The following is a 19,204-nucleotide window of genomic DNA, read 5'->3' on the forward strand; positions in this document are numbered from 1 at the left end:
CTTCTGGGCTCGTGCTCGTAAGTGGAACGATCGGGTTCAGGTAAGAAAAAGAGGGGAAGCTGCACCACAGAAGGTTGCATAGAATGCAGTAAGGTGAAAAACCTTGAGACTTTACAACTCCTTCAATACTGGACAGCTAAAACTGACAGCATTGTTTACAGCTTCTACCATTTAAATGCATCTAAAACAAAAATGTAATATACTGCAGCTTACCAGTCCTTAGATGTGGTAGCTGCCTTAGTTTTCATTTTTTCAGGCTAAGAACATTTTCAGCAAGTACAGAAAATATATGTCGAAGGCTGACATGTTCCACCTGTATGAGAACCATGGCTGTCCCTATAGATACACTGGAGAAAGGAGTGTAGCCACAAAAAGACAGGTAGCATTATTTGCAGGTTTCCAGGTTAAAAAAAAAAAAAAAAAAAAAAAATGCAACTACCACACCTAAGGACTGGAAGCCCTCATTCATGCTGACACTCTAGTAGGGCTGGGGAAAAAAATATATTTGAATCTTGAATCGAGTTGAGAGGTCAAATCGATTCAATATTTAAGCAAATTGATTTTTTTTAGATTTTTCTTTGACACCACGCCAGTCCTGAGGAGCTGCGGGCAGGAGTTTTTGGGAGAGGCCACAGCTTCGGCCTCGTCCACGAGGCCGGACACCGAGGACTAGGCCGAAGCCACGGCCTCGCCTAAACTCCTGCCTGCAGCTCCCCAGGACCGGCGCTGACACCGCGCTGGTCCTGAGGAGCTGCGGGCAGGAGTCTTTAGGTGAGGCCGCTGCTTCAGCCTAGTCCGCGACGCCAGACGCCGCGGACTAGCTCCAAGCTGCGGCCTCGCCTAAAAACTCCTGCCCGCAGTTCCTCAGGACCGGTGCAGTGTCCACAAAAAAAAAAAAAAAAAAAAAAAAAAAAAAAAAAAAACTCGATTCGAATCGTGAATCAAGTTTTTTTTTTTTTAAGAAAATCGCAGTTTTTTTTTTTTTTTTTTTGAGAAAATCGCCCAGCTCTACACTCTAGTATTTAGCTTTTCAAAAAGCTGGAGAAGCATTCTGAGAATTATAAACAACTTTCCCAAATAATTTTTTTCTGCGTTCCTGCTTTAAAGGGGTTGTAAAGGTAAAAATTTTTTCACCTTAATGCATTCTATGCATTAAGGTGAAAAAACTTTTGACAATATCGCCGCCCCCAGCCCCCCCGTTTTACTTACCTGACGCCTCGAATCTCCGCTGCTCGTTCTCGTTATCTCCATTGCAGCTCAGCCTGGTCGCTGATTGGCTGCAGTGGATGGATTGAAAGCAGCGCAGCCATTGGCTCGCGCTGCTGTCAATCACATCCGATGACGCGGCGCGCCGGGGGGCGGGGCCGAGTGATACAGCGAGCGGCTATAGCCGCCGGCTGTATCACGGGAGCGCGCCCGCAAGCACTCACCACCATGCGAGGGAGCTCGCATTAAGGTGGTGAATGCTTGCGGGGAGGAGCTGAAACAGCCGCCGAGGGACCCCAGAAGACCAGGTTCGGGGCCACTCTGTGCAGAACGAACTGCACAGTGAAGGTAAGTATAACATGTTTGTTATTTTTTTTTTTTTTTTTAAATTTACCTTTACAACCCCTTTAAAGTAGGTCTAGCCTCATTTACATGCATTCAGCCAAGTGTACAGCGTTTAATGGGATCCTGGATGCAGAGAATTCTATTTTCTCTAAACACAGCTAAGCTAATTGCATGTAAACACAGGTAAACGCACTGGGGTTTATTTGCTAAAGCTGGAGGTTGCAAAATCAGGCTCACTTCTGCATATAAACCAATCAGCTTGCAGGTTTTATTGCCAAAGCTTAAATGAACAAGCTGAGGTTAGAAGCCGATAGGTTTCTATACAGAAGAGAGCCTGAGTTTGCACTCTCCAGCTTTAGTAAATAAACCCCACAGTGTTAATGGCATCTGTGAAAATTAATTACATGCATTTAAAGTGTTTGTAAACCTTACGCATGAGAAAAACTTTAATAGGGAACTGTAAGCTTTTAAATCACTATGAGTTTGTTTTAAAAAAAAAAAAAAAAAAATCCCTTTGCTAGATCCCCCGTTCTCAGTTGAGCAGGTCACGTGATCACAGTACCTTCTACAGCGATACATGGACCCGCTTGTGGGCGTGTGCAGTGCCGGAGGCCTTACATCATGAAAAGAAGTGAAGTTGCCACTGAGCTTCTGCGTTTCAATCGAACGCCATCCAGCCCGGCAGCAGAACATCACTTCCCAGCATGGCTTGTGTACTGACTATGGAAGATACAGGCATGCTGCACTCTAGCACAGCGTGCCTGCATCTTCAATTGACAAATTATATCTAAACATTAAAAAAAAAAATTGTATCAACTCTTTAATATCTTTACAAACACTTCCAGGCCTCTTGCACATGATACTCCTGTTTGAGCATCTACTTTTTCAGACTTTTTTTTCTTGTGCATTTTCGTGCATATGCGTTCGTGCACACTCTCACCAATGAGCGAAAACATATACTCACATTCTCGTTCTGCACAATATGTAAATGGGCAGTTGTGCATGTGTTTGCACGCACAAGGCGTAAATCACTGACCAAAAAAGCTGATTTTTCGAATTTTTCTTACTAAGGAATGCACAGTGTTGGTTTATGTGCCTGTGTGCAAAGGCACATTATAATTAATTTAGCTCAGTAAGAAAAAAAAAAATCTGTACTGAGCTTTTTCAAGTTGCAGAGTGCAAGAGGCCTACATGTGTTTGAAAATGTCCTCTAAACGCATTTATAAGCACCGGTGTGGCAGGGTCAGTGTGAATGAGGCCGTAAGCTACAGTATATTACATTTTAGTTTTTAGGTTTAGATATACTTAAGGTTAACTTCAATTTTGTTTTACCAAGAGTGCATAGATCCACCCAAGTGATTTTAATCAGTATTTTGTTGGGGAGTCTGGTGAGGATTCATGCCAGGCTTCAAATTTGCAAAACGGGGCAAAAAAGGATAGAAGACTTTACTAACTCACAACAAATCAAGTCGTGGAGTGAACCTTTCAGGCTGGGTTCACAGCATTGTGAATTGGATGAGGGGTTCCCAATCCAATTCGCAATAGCAGTAGATTTTGACCGGCTCTATATGGAGCTGGTTCACATATCTCTGCTGCGGCTCCGGTGTGAATTTGCACAGGAGTCCTGTGCGTCTTTTGGTCTATTTCAGGTCCAAATTCAGCCAAAAATTCGGGCTGAAATCGGACCTGAAACGGTGAACAGACCTGAAACTGCTGGGAGACGGAGCGTGCTGCGGTGTGGACCCAGCCTTAATGATTGCTGCAAAATATGTGACCTACAAATTGCAGTTTTAGGCCTCATTGTACATTGGCGGAGATTTACCTAAACTGAAGCACTCAATCTGGTGAGCTGTGCATGGTAGCCAGCTTCTAACTTAAGTTTGTTCAATTAAGCTTTGACAATAAAACCTGGAAGCTTTTGCACTCTCCAGGTTTAGTAAATAACTCCCACTGCCTACTTTGTCCGCCGAAAAACACGGCTAAATCGTGGCACTATTTTGCCAAAGTTTGTGTCTTCTGGCAGGCCAAAACGTTCCTATCCTGAATGCGATTGCTCCGCGTTCAGGAGAGGAAGGTTGAAGCTCCCCTAAACGCAGCAGCTCCTAAACTCTGTTAAAAGCTTATGTGCAAGTTTAGGAGCTTTGGCAAAAAAAACTGACAAAAGCTCCTAAAACTCAAGTTTAGGAGCTGCAGTGTACATGAAGCCTTATGCCTCGTACATACGATCAGATTGTTGGCCAACAAAACAGTGAAATTTTGTCCGAAGGGTGTTGGCTCAAACTTGTCTTGCATACACACGGTCACACAATTGTTGGCCAACATTTACAAATGTAGTGACGTACTACGTGGTTTTTCAGCTCTTTAGTGCCACCCTTTGGGCTCCTTCTGCTAATTTTGTGTTAGTAGAAGTTTGGTGAGTTGATGCGTGCTTTTCTTTTCACATTTTTCATTTAGCGCTTTTCAGTTCATTTCTGAACGGCCGTTCGTCAACCAGACATGTTGCAGAATCGGAGGAGGTAACGTGTTATTTATTATTGTCCTTGGAGTTATTGCTTTGATATATTTTTGGCTGAATAATGATTTGATTTGGTATATTTTCTATATTTTTGGATGCATAGAATGCACTTTTTGGTTAAGTTCTATTGGCAGATAGCATGTCTAATTTTTTTTTTTTTTTTTAATGCACAATAAAAAAAATTGTGGAGAATACAGTTTGGGAGTTGGCAGTTATATTTAAAAAAATACAATGTAAAATTGACAAGGAACACCAACATAGTTGTATCTTTGATCTTAAAAACTACAGGATAATGCTGCTGTGGTAACTTGCACAAATAGAAAAAAAAAAAACAAAACATAATATTTTTGATATCACTAGAAAAAAAAAAAAAGCCTTTGAAAATTCATTTGCAATAACTCCATCAGCATCACCAGAAAATCAGCTTCATTATTTTTCCCATTAAAGAAGAAGAGAATTGTGCGCTGCATTTGGAGATTTCATAACCTGCCACGTCACAAATGTTAATTCTCCATTACGAACGCTAGTTAACAAGACCGAACGCTTCTGCTTCTGCGCATGCGTGTTTGTACTTTGGACTTTTGTCCGACGGACTTGTGTACACACACTCGGAAAATCCGACAACACACATTTGTCCGCGGAAAATTTGAAGACATGCTAGCCAACATTTGTTGGCGGAGAGTCCAACAACAATTGTCCGATGGAGCATACACACGGTTGGATTGTTCGCCAACAGCCCGACATCCAACATTCCCCATCGGAAAGTCCGATCGTGTGTACGAGGCTTTCAGAAAGAGTTTGATCTGCTATCCACATTTTTAATCATGCCGTACAGCAGAATGTTTGTTAAAAAAATTAAAAAAGGATGACAGAAAGCTTTTAGGTTACATTAAGCAAGGAAGTTGCAAAAAAAACCATTACAGAATGACAAGACTATAAAAAGTTATCAATAAGACATTAATGAGATGTGTTTTTGGACCACATACAAGTAGTCATTACAAAGTAAAGATGTTCCACTCTAGAAACATCAAAGGACGCTAATTAAAGTTAGCTGTATCGTTTTACTGAAATAAACGCCAAATATGCATTACTTCACAGGTTCTACTTCTGCACCTTCCTTCCTTTCTTTAAACAGTGATCAAAAAAAAGAACTCTGACAAAATTCTAATGTTTTATGACAACCTAGAACCAATTAAAACGGCTTAAATCTTGCAAAAAGAACAAATAGCGGTAACACAGAAGGCAAAGGCATTGATACATTTTTAGAATGGCTCGACACCTGTGTGCTTGTGTGATACCATGCATGTTACAATAGTGCTTGGTGTATAAACATTCCGATGCATTGCCTTTATTTTCAATGGTACCCCTAAGCAAAAATCATGCCTGTCAGTGTTGACAGAAAAAGAAAAAAAAAGTCAGTTTTGGGGCCCATTAGAAATGAATAGGACAATGCATTGCATGTTAAGTCACAAGTGCAAAAATGTGAATGGGACCTCAAAAAAGAATGTTTCCACTTTTGCAGTAAACTTTTAGAAAACACCATTACAAGTTTGTTATGCATACCCATTCATGCAACAAGCCCCCCCCCCCCCCGCAAAGTCGAATGACAAGTCGTACCCCATGTTTCCCTATGATAACCCATAATATCTGTGCAACTTCAAAGTATTTCCTGCACTACTTTGGTCTGATTTTCATGCAACTTGAGGTCCATAGACCTCAATCTAATCCCCCAAAACTCGCATAAAAGTCGCACCTGCATGATATAGAGGCGATTTGGGTGAGACTTGTAAAAAGAATGCCAGCAATAAAAAAAAAATTAAAACAAAAAAAAATTAAAACAACCGATCACTTTGGCGAGAGATTGCCTTTAATTTCCTGTTGTGTCATGAGGACAGGAAGTGAAGGTAAATCACACCACCAGCAGTAAAAATAACCTTGGTAGGGGTTTTAATTCATCCCTATGCAATCTAAAAATTAAAAATGTTTTGGACTTGTGCACACACTTTAAAACCAACAAATGCATCTTTGCAGGTAGTTTCTAAATACAATAATGCTACACTGGCCAACCATCTGATTAATGTTCAACGTGCAATCTCCCAAATGCACAGCAATGGTTGGAAGATGTAAATCTTCAGGAGTCCAATTGCAATTTGAAAAAAGGTTCAGTGACCATGGCAAGGGTAATGCTATACCCCACAATACCCTACTTTGTCTTCTAGGAGACCAAGAATTTGATAGAAAAATTCTCACACTCAAACAATACAGAACTGTCAACAAAATTCCTGAAGCGAAGTCCCAGGAACACAAGTTATAGATCAGCTTGTAAACCCAACTGCTTGCTTAATTCCATGTGAATCACAAACTTTATTTGCACTGCATACATATTAAAAAAAAGTAACAACGTGATCTAACAAACAATTTGCAATGCATACTGAATACAACTAGGCTTAAAAAATTCTATTTTTGCATTCTGCTTTACTTAACAAAGAAATGCATTTAGATTCCATGAACAACATTACCTCCTCCTTGGATTCGCTGTTTTCTCGCTCCCTTGGCTCCTGCTTGACGTGAGTTACCATAGCAAAGGCTGCCCGATCGTGACTATCTGCTAGATTGATGACATTAGTGATAGATGGAAGCATGGCGCCTTGGCAGCTTGTGCCAATTGTAGTGTTCTTCTCACAGACAGCCAACAGAAGCTACACAGAAAGATAGGAAGTTCACGGTGTTAATAGGATAACAACATCACTGTGAAACACAATATAACAAGGTCAAGGCGACTGGTGTTTAAACAGCATGGCTGAAATTATACAGATGGCTGAAATGCCCCAAACAAACATGACTTCTAAACTCAACGCGGTGCTTTGCGTCATTGTCTTCTCCCATGGAAACCGTTGTAAGGCCTTTCCAAAAAAAAAAAAAAAAAAAGGAAACAATGGCGTATTTTCAGTCTTCTTTTTATAGAAATGATCTTCCTAATCTCATGTTTATGTCCTACTTGTATCATGTTGCCATTACATTTTCACATTTTCAGATTTACAGTATTCATTTTCCCTTCAGCCTGGAGGCTGTTACCGTATAAAAAACAATTCCACTAGTACTACCCAAGATGGAGAGGCAAATCCATTTCTACAGTGCCTTGAAAAAGTATTCATACCCCTTAAATTTTCCACATTTTGTCATGTTACAACCAAAAACGTAAATGTATTTTATTGGGATTTTATATGATAGAGATAGACCAACACAAAATAGCACAGTATTGTAAAGTGGAAGGAAAATGATAAATGGTTTTCAATTTTTTTTACAAATAAGTAAAAAGTATGGCGTGCATTTGTGTTCAGCCCCCATAAGTCAATACTTTGTAGAACCACCACTGCAATTACAGCTGCAAGTCTTTTTGGGAATGTCTCTACCAGCTTTGCACATCTAGAGAGTGATATTTTTGCCCATTCTTCTTTGCAAAATAGCTCAAGCTCTGTCAGATTGGATGGAGAGCGTCTGCAAATAGCAATTTTCAAGTCTTAGCACAGATTCTCAATTGGATTTAGGTCTGGACTTTGACTGGGCCATTCTAACACATGAATATGCTTTGATCTAAACCATTCCATTGTAGCTCTGGCTGTATGTTTAGGGTCGTTGTCCTGCTGGAAGGTGAACCTCCGCCCCAGTCTCAAGTCTTTTGCAGACTCTAACAGGTTTTCTTTTAAGATTGTTCTGTATTTGGCTCCATCCATCTTCCCATCAACTCTGACCAGCTTTCGTGTTCCTGCTGAAGAAAAGCATCCCAACAACATGATGCTGCCACCATCATGTTTCACAGTGGGGATGGTGTGTTCAGGGTGATGTGCAGTGTTACTTTTCTGCCACACATAACATTTTGCTTTTAGGCCAAAAAGTTAAATTTTGATCTCGTCTGACCAGAGCACCTACTTTCACGTTTGCTGTGTCCCCCCACATGGCTTCTCGCAAACAGGACTTCTTATAGCTTTTCTTTCAACAATGGCCTTCTTGTCACTCATCCATAAAGGCTAGATTTGTGGAGTGCACGACTAATAGTTTTCCTGTAGACAGATTCTGCCACCTGAGTTGTGGATCTCTGCAGCTCTTCCAGAGTTACCATGAGCCTCTTGGCCGCTTCTCTGATTATAGCTCTCCTTGCCCGACCTGTCGGTTTAGGTGGGCGGCCATGTCTTGGTAGGTTTGCAGTTGTGCCATACTCTTTACATTTTTTTATAACCTATCCCTGCTTTAAACCTCTCCACATCTTTATCCCTGACCTGTCTGGTTTGTTCCTTGGCCTTCATGATGCCGTTTATTCACCAATGTTCTCTAACAAACCTTTGAGCGCTTCACAGAACAGCTATATTTATACTGAGATTAAATTACACACAGGTGGACTCTAATTATGAATTATGTGACTTCTGAAGGCAATTAGTTCCACTAGATTTTAGTTAGGGGTATCAGAGTAAAAGGGGGCTGAATACAAATGCACGCTACACTTTTCACATATTTGTAAATAATTTTGAAAACCATTTATCACTTTCCTTCCATTTCACAATTATGTGTCACTTTGTGTTGGTCTATCACATAAAATCCCAATAAAATACATTTGAGTTTTTGGTTGCAATATGACAAAATGTGGAAAATTTTAAAGGGTATGAATACTTTTTCTAGGCACTGTATACTGCACAAATTGCAGATCTCGAACAGGGAAATTAGCAACTTCAACTCAATGTCTCAAACATCTGCCGCTCATGAAACGTGACGGCCATAAAAAAAAAAAAAAAAACACATTAAAAGCCCCCCCAATCCCTAAACTGGCCCTCACTTATCTGAATGATGGGGTTCTTATTCCAGGAGGCACCTTTCATCTCCGCCTGACCAGCCATTCAGAGAATGAACAGACTACAAATCCCATCTACCACAACTGCACAGGGGCTAGTAGTTCTCAATGAAGCACAAGTTCTGATGGCATCAATGGTCCACCAAAATTACTCAAACCCTTAAACCAAAGGTCCATATTTTGGTAAAGACCCGCGGCTGGAGGAAGAGTCTGCAGGAACCTTTGCTTTACACCAGTGTTTTTCAACCTCTTTCAGTCAAGGCACCCTTTAAAATTAAGCAAAATCTTTGGGCACACCAGTCTGAGGGCACGTTCACTCAAGAAGGTGCATTCGTGGACAAACGCTTTTTTGTGTGTTCCCATGTGTTGTGGCTGCTCTATGCTCCTGAAACACACAAAAAAGGTGTCGTTATGATTTTAAAATTGCACCCTAACAAAATGCATGGCACTGCAGTACCATGCGTATTAGCGAACACAAATGTACATGTAATTGGTGGACGTGTGGGAGCGCCATTATGGATTATATCATGAAAGGGTTTACTCTGTGTACAGAGAAGAGGGAGAGAGTTCACCTCTCCTCTATGCCGTTAACTGTACGCTTGCTGGCAAAACCGAAAGCCGCCCGACCTGCCCTTAGCAACCGATGTCACTGGTTGCCAGGACGCGGGCGGGCAGCTTACTGTTTTGCCGACAAGAGTACAGATAACAGCATAGAGCAGGAAAGAGCCAGGAGGAAGTGTAGTGAGCTCTTTCCATCCTCTCTGTATAAAGGTGTAAAAAGAGTAACCCTTTCATGATATGAGTGTAATGGGCTATATGCCATTTTGTCGTGGCACCCCAGTTGAAAAACCCTGGTTTACACAGCCACCACCATTGCATGCCTCTCAGATGGACATGTTCTAAGGGAGCGCCCACCTTCACAAAATTTTGGAGGTTGTGTTTTTAATTGGCATTTATTACGGGGGCTTTACATACTTCATAAAGTCAGAGTACTCTGGTGTTGTCTTGCACTGTCAATAACTCCCTGAGAAGCAACTGCTGAGATAAAATGTCGGGACCCGATTCTTAACTTCTGTAGCACATATGTCATGCTAAAAATATCCTTTTCAAGTAATATCATATGGTCATTTTCTCCCGATTCAAAGAACAAAAAGTCTAAAGCAGCCCATAGATGGCTGAAAAAAAAAAAAAAAAAAAAAAAAAAAGAAGAAGGACTTGATTGTGTGGATGGGGCCCATTGAGTTATTGTACTCTGACTGCCGGCAGACTTCCCCACCGTCAGAATACACTGATGAGCATTGCAGGCTATAGAGGGGAAAATCTTGGTAGAACGTCTTCTGCACAACCTCCCTGCCCATACATAGATTGAAATTCAGTCAGTCCCCCCTGAAGCAGCTAAATTATGATCCATGTATGGCTGGCTTAAACGACATAAACAAACATTACTTTCAATCAGTCAGACCAGACTGGTGGATGTGCACTGGGAGAAGAAAAAAGACACAAACGTTGTACAGCACCTACTGTGTAGCACTCACGGCCTGCATCATTTTGCACAAATAGTAAAGCCCTTCCCATACAGATCTAACAACAATTAACAGACAACGATACCGTTAATTACAGTAAATTGTTACCTCAATACACTGCTTAATCCAGAAATGGTTTCCCATAGCTTCCCAGTTCTGTGAACACGTGATGTACAGAAGTCTGTCATATACACGGCGTTTCATAGAGCTATCAAAGGCCTCAAAGAATTTGGCGCGGATGAGGGGCTGTGCACAGCGCAGTCCAGAAAGGAAAGCAGGTTCCAGTTTGGCAGTAAGTTCGCTCCCAGAAAGAGCTTCATCTCTGTAATGAGGAAACCAAATACATTTCTGTTCAAAAATCTCATACCAAGACCAAATGCAATCCAATACGGTTATTTTGAATACAGTACTTGGCTTATAAAGCAATTTTTGAACTAGCACCTTTCTTTTCTTTACTTAAATTGGAATACCAGCCAATATTTACTTCATAGTTTTTAGCTGTTACTAGTGAGGGAGGGTTAGAATCTATCAGTTTTTCCTCACTGTCCTTATTGGGATGATCTATATCCAGACCAATCTATATATCTATCATTAATTGAATACGGTCTTTCCTTTACTCTCACTGGAGAGATTACTCAACACTACCTCTGAAGCAGGACATGAAGAGAAATCTTTGACATTGTGTACAGATACTCCTTGTTTAACGACTTACCCGTTTAACGACCACTTGGATTTACGACCAGCTCTCCCCACCTGAATGATGCAATATACATCATTGTATTGTACAGTACAGAATTTTCGTTTGTGTTCTGTACCTATGCAAATTAAAATGCTATTGAGCTGGAGTTTTGTGCTTAGTCCTTTTTTTCACAATACAGTACAGTAGTTGAAGCAGAACTTCAGTCATTTTTTCATCTTTCAATCTATTAAATCTTCTACCCTTGTCGTTTTAACTTTGGATAGCAAAGAAAAAAAATTCTGCCAGTAAATACCTTATACAGCCCACTTCCTGTTTGTCTGCTCATTAGCCTAGGCTTATGACATCATGCACAGCTCTCTCACTCTTGTGAGAGTTTCCCAGGAAGGGAGGGGGGATGAGTCATAAGAGGGCCAATAAGAGCTGCAGAGCTGGAGGTGTGTGTCTGTGTAAATCCCAGAAATGAACAGGCAGCTGCTTCAGCTGCCCACAGTTAAAATGATTGCAGCCAGACTGAGTGGAGGGAGATTTCTACAGCATATTTGGCAAGTACAGAATCACAGTATATATATATAAAATAATATGCAAAGTGCTTTCAGCTCTGTGTAGTGTAGAAAGGAGAAGCTGTGTACAGTACTGGGATGGGAAAGTGCCCTGCCAGGGCTGATCCCTGCCTCTGACTCTCCAGCCGTAATCCCGGTTCTTCCTCTCTTCAGTGGAGATCCCCGTCCTCTGCCCTGCCAGCAGTAATCCCCATCCTCAGCTCACCCCCTGCTGACCTTCCATCCTTTGCCTTGCTGACTCCTTATACACTGCCCTAATAACCAATAGCCGCTGTACACTGCCCTACAAAAACTGCTGAACCTATCCTCTGCCCTGCTGACCTCATATCCACTGTCCCCCTGACATTTTTTACTGCACCCCCGCATCAGACAGGCCAGATCCAAAACTGGTGAGGAGGGATCAGAACCCCTGTCACATTTTATTACTATCTGTGCGCTGTTGGGGAGATTTTACCTAATTTCCTGTAGTCACCAAAGCAGAAAATAAGGGTACACAGCGATAAATGGCAAGGTTATAATCCTTCTCCACTCAATACAAACTTAAAAATATGATTTTGATCTAGGTGGAAGTTGGCCCCCATCTGCTTTTTTCCATGCTGTAATTGAATTACGCTATGTGCTATTATAGGACTAGGACCTAAAACAATAAAAGGTTGTGGAAATCACTTCACTTGCAACATATTGAACACCATGTGCAGCTAATCGTGTAATTGTCAACAAGAGGTTAAAGCAATTTAGTATCAGATTAAATAGTCTTCTGAGCTCTGTCGGCTAAATCGTGTGGATAGTGGTCAGGAGATGACTTGCACATACTAAATGACACAACTTAGTTAAGAGTAAAAGAAACCGAACTTCATAGGCAAATAATAAGGAAGTAAGCTCGGATCAAATGTACTGGACATTTTACTGCATCAGTTGCCAGTGTACACTTATGGAAGCCCAGAAAATTATAAATATAAAATACTACAAAGAGTTATAATTATCAATTATCCAGTGCTCCAGGTGCCACCCCCAACTCCAAATTTTTGTATCCAGCAGCTGGAAGCATCTTATACCCCTGGGTAAATATGATCCTCTTGAAAGTCACATGACGAAACACGTTGAGGAAGTGGTGTCAGGTGCATAGGCAGGAACCAGAAGTCAGGGGTCCGCCACCTTTGTTTTACCATCATATGTGGATTTTATCTTCTGGACTTTTGTAAGTTTATATTTTTTATTTAATAGATAGTGTTTTTTAATCCCACTACACTATGAGCTGTGTTTTCCCCTACTATTCTCTTGAGTAATCTGAGGGTCCCTGGGAACATTTGCTGCAAGTTTGGAGCAAGGGATTGGGCAAGTAGTAGAGATGCACAATTATTCGTTAAAGAATCAAGATTGCAATTCTACCCCCCTTTGCGATCCTAAAACAGCATTTCCTCGATTCAGTGAAGAGAGTTCTCTGCTCAAGCCAAAGGCTGTCCAAAAAAATAAAAACAGGCAGCCTACCAAGTTTATAACAACATGTTTAGGCAGAGATAAAGAGAAACATCTTCTGTCTGTAATTGAGGGCAGTTTAACCACATAAAGTGATTAAAAAGAGACTTTACAAACTATGTTATATAAGAGCAGACCAGATCCTACTCTTCTTGGGTCCCTCTTTGCTGCTCCTCCCTCCTATCGAGTGCCCCCCACAGTCAGCAGCTTCCTATGGGGGCACTGGAGACGAGTCACATCTCCATGTGTCCATTCAGACTTGAAGCCCTGACCTGGTGCCGCCCCCTCTCCCCCGATTGGCTGACTGACTTTGATTGACAGCCAATGGCTTTTTGGTTTTCGCATGAGAAATCCAGAGCACCATAAGAACAGTGGAATATCTGGAGGTTTTTTCAGCAAGAAGGAGGGAGACATCTGGGAAGCAAGAAAGAGATTTGCATTGAGCCTGATGTGACCCATTGATGCATAGGTGTCAGAATGTCTAGTGAAAATGTATTTCACACTAGGGGCACAGAAACAAAAGGGAGATATAAGACATGAAGAAGAATTCACATGTTGTGGGGACTAATGTGTTCTAATTTTGAAGGTTTATACAGACTATAAGACTATTTGATTATACTGGAGAAAGTACTCATAGTATATTTTAGCTTTAGGAATAGAGCGCTGGTTTCTGATTCATTCTGTAAAATACTACAAAGTTTGAAATACTTGATCATCTCTGGACATTCTAAGCAGACAGCAGTGACTGAAAATGACCAGATGTCTGCTCAGGGGGCACCGGCACCCCCCCCCCCCGCATACTGAGCGATCATGATGTTTGATCGTTGAGCTCTCAATGTTGTAGCCGGTGGAGAACAGATGCAGCACCGAACCGAGGTAAGTATGATTATTAAAAACCCATAAGACTAAATACGCTAAAAACTCAAATAATATAATAATAATAATAAAAAAAAAAAAAACCCATACTTCTCCTTTAAGGCACACTGAGTAGTCCACTCATTTTGTTTGGTAAGAAGAAAAAAAAAACCTGCACTTTATTTTTACTGCACCATATCTACCAGGCAAGAACCGCATTGTGGAGGGCTATAACGCAGATGCATTAAACTGCACTGTCAATGTGTGTTGGGGTGCCTTTCAGAATGAATGACACTGCAACACTCCACACATCATGCAGTCTGGGTGGTGTTCTAATACATAATTTTTAAAGGCAGCTCTGATTTAGTGCTTTTAAATTTTATATACACACACAATATACTATAAAATATGCACTGCTCCTCTATGTTTACATAGAACTTTCAGAAAATTGAAAGCACGGGTTACATTTTTTTCTTACATACCTGTAAACATAATTAACAAGTTCCAAAAACTGTGCATTTAACTCTAGATCTTCTGGAAAACGTTTCTCTATATAGGTCATCATTTTCACCAGCAAGATAGACTTTTCTCGGAGTGTAGGTGTCTGCATTAATAAAGAAAGCAGTGATAACTATCGCACTTGGAAAAATTAGCCTAAACAAAACATTTCTGAACTTTTTGATTAGAGTGGGCAGAGTTAGAACCTCTGTCAGGTTATCACTTTCTGTCCCCAATACAGACAGATTCATCCATGAGGTGAAGGGAAATCTCTCAAATAGGGATTCCAGTTCTAACGAATCAATAAAAAAAGGGATTTCCCCTAACTTTGAAAAGATCTACTTGTACTTTTCGTGTCACTACGTGAGGGGAAATCTTCCCAAAGAGATGCAAAAAGAAAAACCCAAGATGTTCTCAATCTGTCCCACCATCTTCATACAAAAAACAAAAAAAAAAAAAAAAAAAAAAAAAAAAAAAAAAAAAAAAAAAAAAAAAAACACAACTTTAGCTGGAGTTACATTTTCAAAAATAGATCTGCCCTTTTTGATCTTCATTCTATCTCAAAAATAACAACTAATTTCCATGTAGTCATTAATTACCAAACTGGCAACTCAACCTCCACTAAAGCGTTTGGAGTACTCAAAACTCTTGAATCCCAAAACAACCTACTTTTTGGACCACCACAAACTAAAAAGATTTGTATTTACCATCACAATTAAATAAAGATGTAGCCATAAGGGGGGCCAGTATGTACATTATGAATTTAAAGAGCACTTTAGTAGCAAAGAGCCTTCTCCCGTTTCTGTCAAATGGTAACTCTTTGCTGCAAACCTTCAAATAAAGTAATAACTAGACAGCAGAATAACCACTTAAACATCTACTTTTGGATAAAGTCGACAAAGTTGGAACATAATCTTTAATCATTTTTTCATATCTGCCCCTTTGTAGCATCAGACTAAAACTATGTAATAATAAGTTACAACTTACCTGATTTGCTGCCATTGGTGTATTATTTTTCAGCCATTCTTCCACTATCTTCACTACGGCTCTGAGGATTTTAGCATCCGGAGACTTCTCAATGAGGGAAGTCAGAATGTTCTGAATAAAGTTTTTCCTCATCTCCATGCTCATTACTGCCAAACGTGTTTTCACCAAGTCCAAACTCAGCATGACCAGCTCACTAGTGCCGGCTGTGGATAAAAAGGAGGAGAAGGTGTGAGCAATTCAAGGTAGATGATGAAGAGAAAAGTCTCTTCTGGATAACAAAGGTAGAATACATAACTTATAGCTGCTCTTAGGCAGTTCTGCAATTGCTCTGAGCCACTAAACTAAACAGTCATCAGCTCTCTGCTCAGGGAGCTCTGAAAACAGCGATCAGCTGTGTCTGATCGCTTGGTGGGGGACATTGGTCCGATGCTGCTTTCACCTAGGTAAGTTTGATTCTAAAATAATAAAAAAATAATTATTCTTTTTGGAACAATCAGGAATTACTAAGAGGTACTCATTCGAATAGCTCAGTGGCTGCAAGCATGAACTAAGTCCAAAAATGGAAGGAGCATTTCCCACTGATGAAAGGGACATGGGAAATTCAGGACTCTTACAGTATCCTAAAGATGCAGATTGCCTTGAAACCCCAAAACTCATGGATTCATTTTCTTGCAGTTGCCGCATTTAGTTGGGTGGGACTTTGAGATGTCCCCCAGTGCCTCTTTCCATCTAATTGCATATGTCTCCCAGGGCTGACACCTTTTTCATGCTCCAGAAACGCCAACGCGTGGTAACCTGCAAGCCTCTATGCCTACCCTCACACTCATATGCAAGGAAAACCGATACCTCCAATATCATGCAGTGCACCCCCTGGATCCCAGAAATGCAGATTTACTAAGGAAACTGATATTAGGATGGCCCAAAAAACCAAGAATAAGGAAAGCTGGAGAGGGGGGAGCAGATCCAGCAGCACAGGTTTGCCTCTTCCTCATCAGAGCACTCTGCTCTGGAGGCAAAAGATTCTCCATAAGATACCCAAAAGAATATGACAGGCTATGGTGTGTAAGGTTGTGCCAACTACCATATGCAAGTCCCTGGTAGGTATTCTTAATTGGCCACAGATTCAGTTTGGGGCAGAAAGTGCTGGCTGCAGATACCACAATAACACTCCAACGAAGATCCAGAAACTGAAATAATGCTACAGCAGTAATAAAAAAGAACATCCATGGGGCCTGCTGAAAACAAAGGTTCAATAGCAGACAATGGGTAGTTGTGACTGTGTAGTTTACATACCACAGTGAAAGCTTATGAATTGCTTGCACCAAATGGTAATGCCACTTGCCAGCACAGAAGAAAAGGAATATGGCCCCACCTACTGGTATGTTTGGAGAAAGTCATTATAGGTAAATTCCCCAAACATACAACTAGTTGCTGACTGCAGATCCTTTGCAGTGCTAACTTCTATGTAAATTGTCAAGGTTTTTTTCTCCATTCACTTGAATATGTGCCAAGCTAAACATTTCTGTTCATGGAACACTCAAGAATCACAGGTGTCAGAAGAGAGATAGAACAAGCCTCCACAGCCAACTACCCCTACATCTATAGGCACCCTTATACAATTGTGGTAACTACCTGACTACCCCTTGAACCCATTGCTAATCAAATATTAAAAGGGCCAATTTTAATGCAAATGATTAGGTTAAACACATGGGAGGAAATAGTGTTTGACAGGCAGTCGTAGTGCTTCCATAAAAAGACAAAAACAGCATGCCCTCAGGTACATTGAGCTTGTATGTGAGATCAGTTAGAGAAAGTTCTTAGTATCTTGCGTTTTTCCTCTGAAGATGCTTCTAAACTGTGCCGTTTAATAAAAGTAACCACAGACATGTGATGACACAGTGCCTGATTTCACAAATTTTAGCTGAATCTGGTGACAGTCATCTCTACGGTTGAATATTGCCACCATTAGACATTTTTCAAGGAGCAGATATCAGAAATATGTCCCGAACAAGAATGCTCCCTCAATGAACTTGCACCATTAGCATCCATCATCAGATCTGAATGGATATATTGTATAATAAACACTGCGCATCATGCACTGCACCACCATGTAATCTCTTTACATCATTTTACAATGCAGGGTATGGTTTACCTTCTTTTTTTTCTAACTTTGTTAATACATTGGATGTATGGAGACTTCACAAGAACTTCAGGGCAGAAAAATGCAGACATGCTGCACTCAGTTCCACACCTCTTTGCTCAGTTGTGGTGTGAATGCCTTGCAGAGATCTGCATTTTTCAAGTGCAAAAAATGCAGGTCTCCACACACAGTGTGAACAAGCCCCTAAAGCGATTGTAAAGTCTTATTTATATTTTTAATAATAAATAGTTTTAGGCTTACCTGCGGCCCTAAAACTCTACTTCTCAGGTCCACCACCGGCCTTCCTGGCTCCTTCTTTTTCTGCAAGTGCCCTCACAGCAAGCCACTTGCTATGGGGGACTTGTGCAGGCTCAATCCATAGACACAGTGTGGCTCAGCCCCACTCCTGGATTTAACTGACAGTAGTAGGAGCCAATGGCTCCCACTTCCTCAGTAGAGCCTGTGAGACCAAGAAGTGAAAGGAGAGAGCTGCTACAGATGGGCACAGCACTGGATTGAATGAGGTTTCAGGTAAGAATAAAGGGGATGAAACAGGAAATGCATTAAAAAAAATGTTTAGGCTTTAGAACCATTTTAAAGCAAAAAGGAGAAAATTACTCTCAACGTATGGAAATTAAATGTCAGGGGACAGAACTAACAAAAAAAAAAGGATTACCTGGATTGGCTTCAGCAGTTCCAGGAGTAGTCTGTGGGTTCAAATGCTCCCTCACCATCTTTTGTAGAGAGCGCATGAAGACAGATATGAGCCTGTCTATATAGCTTGGGTTGTTGCTGCAGGCCGACTTCAATATCATCAGAGTACCTATTTAATTCAAAACCAGATATTAGCTGCAATTCATATCCTGCAGAAACACAGATGGTATTTTACATATGAAGTACAGCTTCTAGCAAAAAAAAAAAAAAAAACGCTAATCTCACAAATATTACCACCACCTGGTACTAGACAGTATGCCCTTCAAGGTATACACAATGGATCAAAATCTTCTTTCATTATTCTGCAGCTTTCCTTCACGCCAGCAGCAAAAACAAAAGACTGTCTTATTTCTGCATACCACAGTGGTGTCCAATGATATGTCCCTGCAAAGGTTACAGGCTGCACTCCATGTCTCAAAATAGTGGAAAAAGCCACCAGTCTTGCTGAGCGCCAACATATCATCAGCTTTATGTTTTACCTTTTATTAGCAGAAAATTAATGTTTGTGAACTAACTTTGTACTTTTAGCACATGAGCGCTGCAACACAACAAAAACGTGCCACGCACAGTTCCAACATCATCAAATTCCTGCTAAATCAGCTAAAATTTGAGCCATTGGGGACCTTGTCGGCACCACCCAGCTCAACAAATTATATTTTTTTATTTGACTTTTGTCGAAGTAGCTGGGTGGACAACTGTCAGCTCAACAGTGACTACATCCAATCAGATATAGTCACTGTTCAGGTACTCCGACAGCCAAAAGTGACGACTGTCAGAACACAAACCGACAGGAAAGATTCTTTTATCCCATGAGTCAGAGAAATCTATACGTGTATGGCAAG

The 19,204-nt window shown here is 40.8% G+C and overlaps 1 protein-coding gene across 3 annotated transcripts in view; it reads right to left on the reverse strand.

Moving 5' to 3' along the window:
- The window catches only part of TRRAP (transformation/transcription domain associated protein), a 242,519-nt gene that overhangs the window by 104,452 nt on the left and 118,863 nt on the right, over positions 1–19,204 (reverse strand). For all 3 annotated transcript variants that reach the window (XM_073590992.1, XM_073590991.1, XM_073590990.1), the window contains 5 exons: positions 18,325–18,471; positions 15,509–15,711; positions 14,506–14,627; positions 10,541–10,754; positions 6,586–6,765 (listed from right to left, as the gene is read on the reverse strand). In XM_073590992.1, the coding sequence (XP_073447093.1) occupies positions 6,586–6,765; positions 10,541–10,754; positions 14,506–14,627; positions 15,509–15,711; positions 18,325–18,471 (866 nt within the window). The remainder of the gene's footprint in view (positions 1–6,585; positions 6,766–10,540; positions 10,755–14,505; positions 14,628–15,508; positions 15,712–18,324; positions 18,472–19,204) is intronic.

The sequence above is a fragment of the Aquarana catesbeiana genome, linkage group LG06 (genome assembly GCF_042186555.1).
Source record: "Aquarana catesbeiana isolate 2022-GZ linkage group LG06, ASM4218655v1, whole genome shotgun sequence".
Classification (NCBI taxonomy): Eukaryota; Metazoa; Chordata; class Amphibia; order Anura; family Ranidae; genus Aquarana; species Aquarana catesbeiana.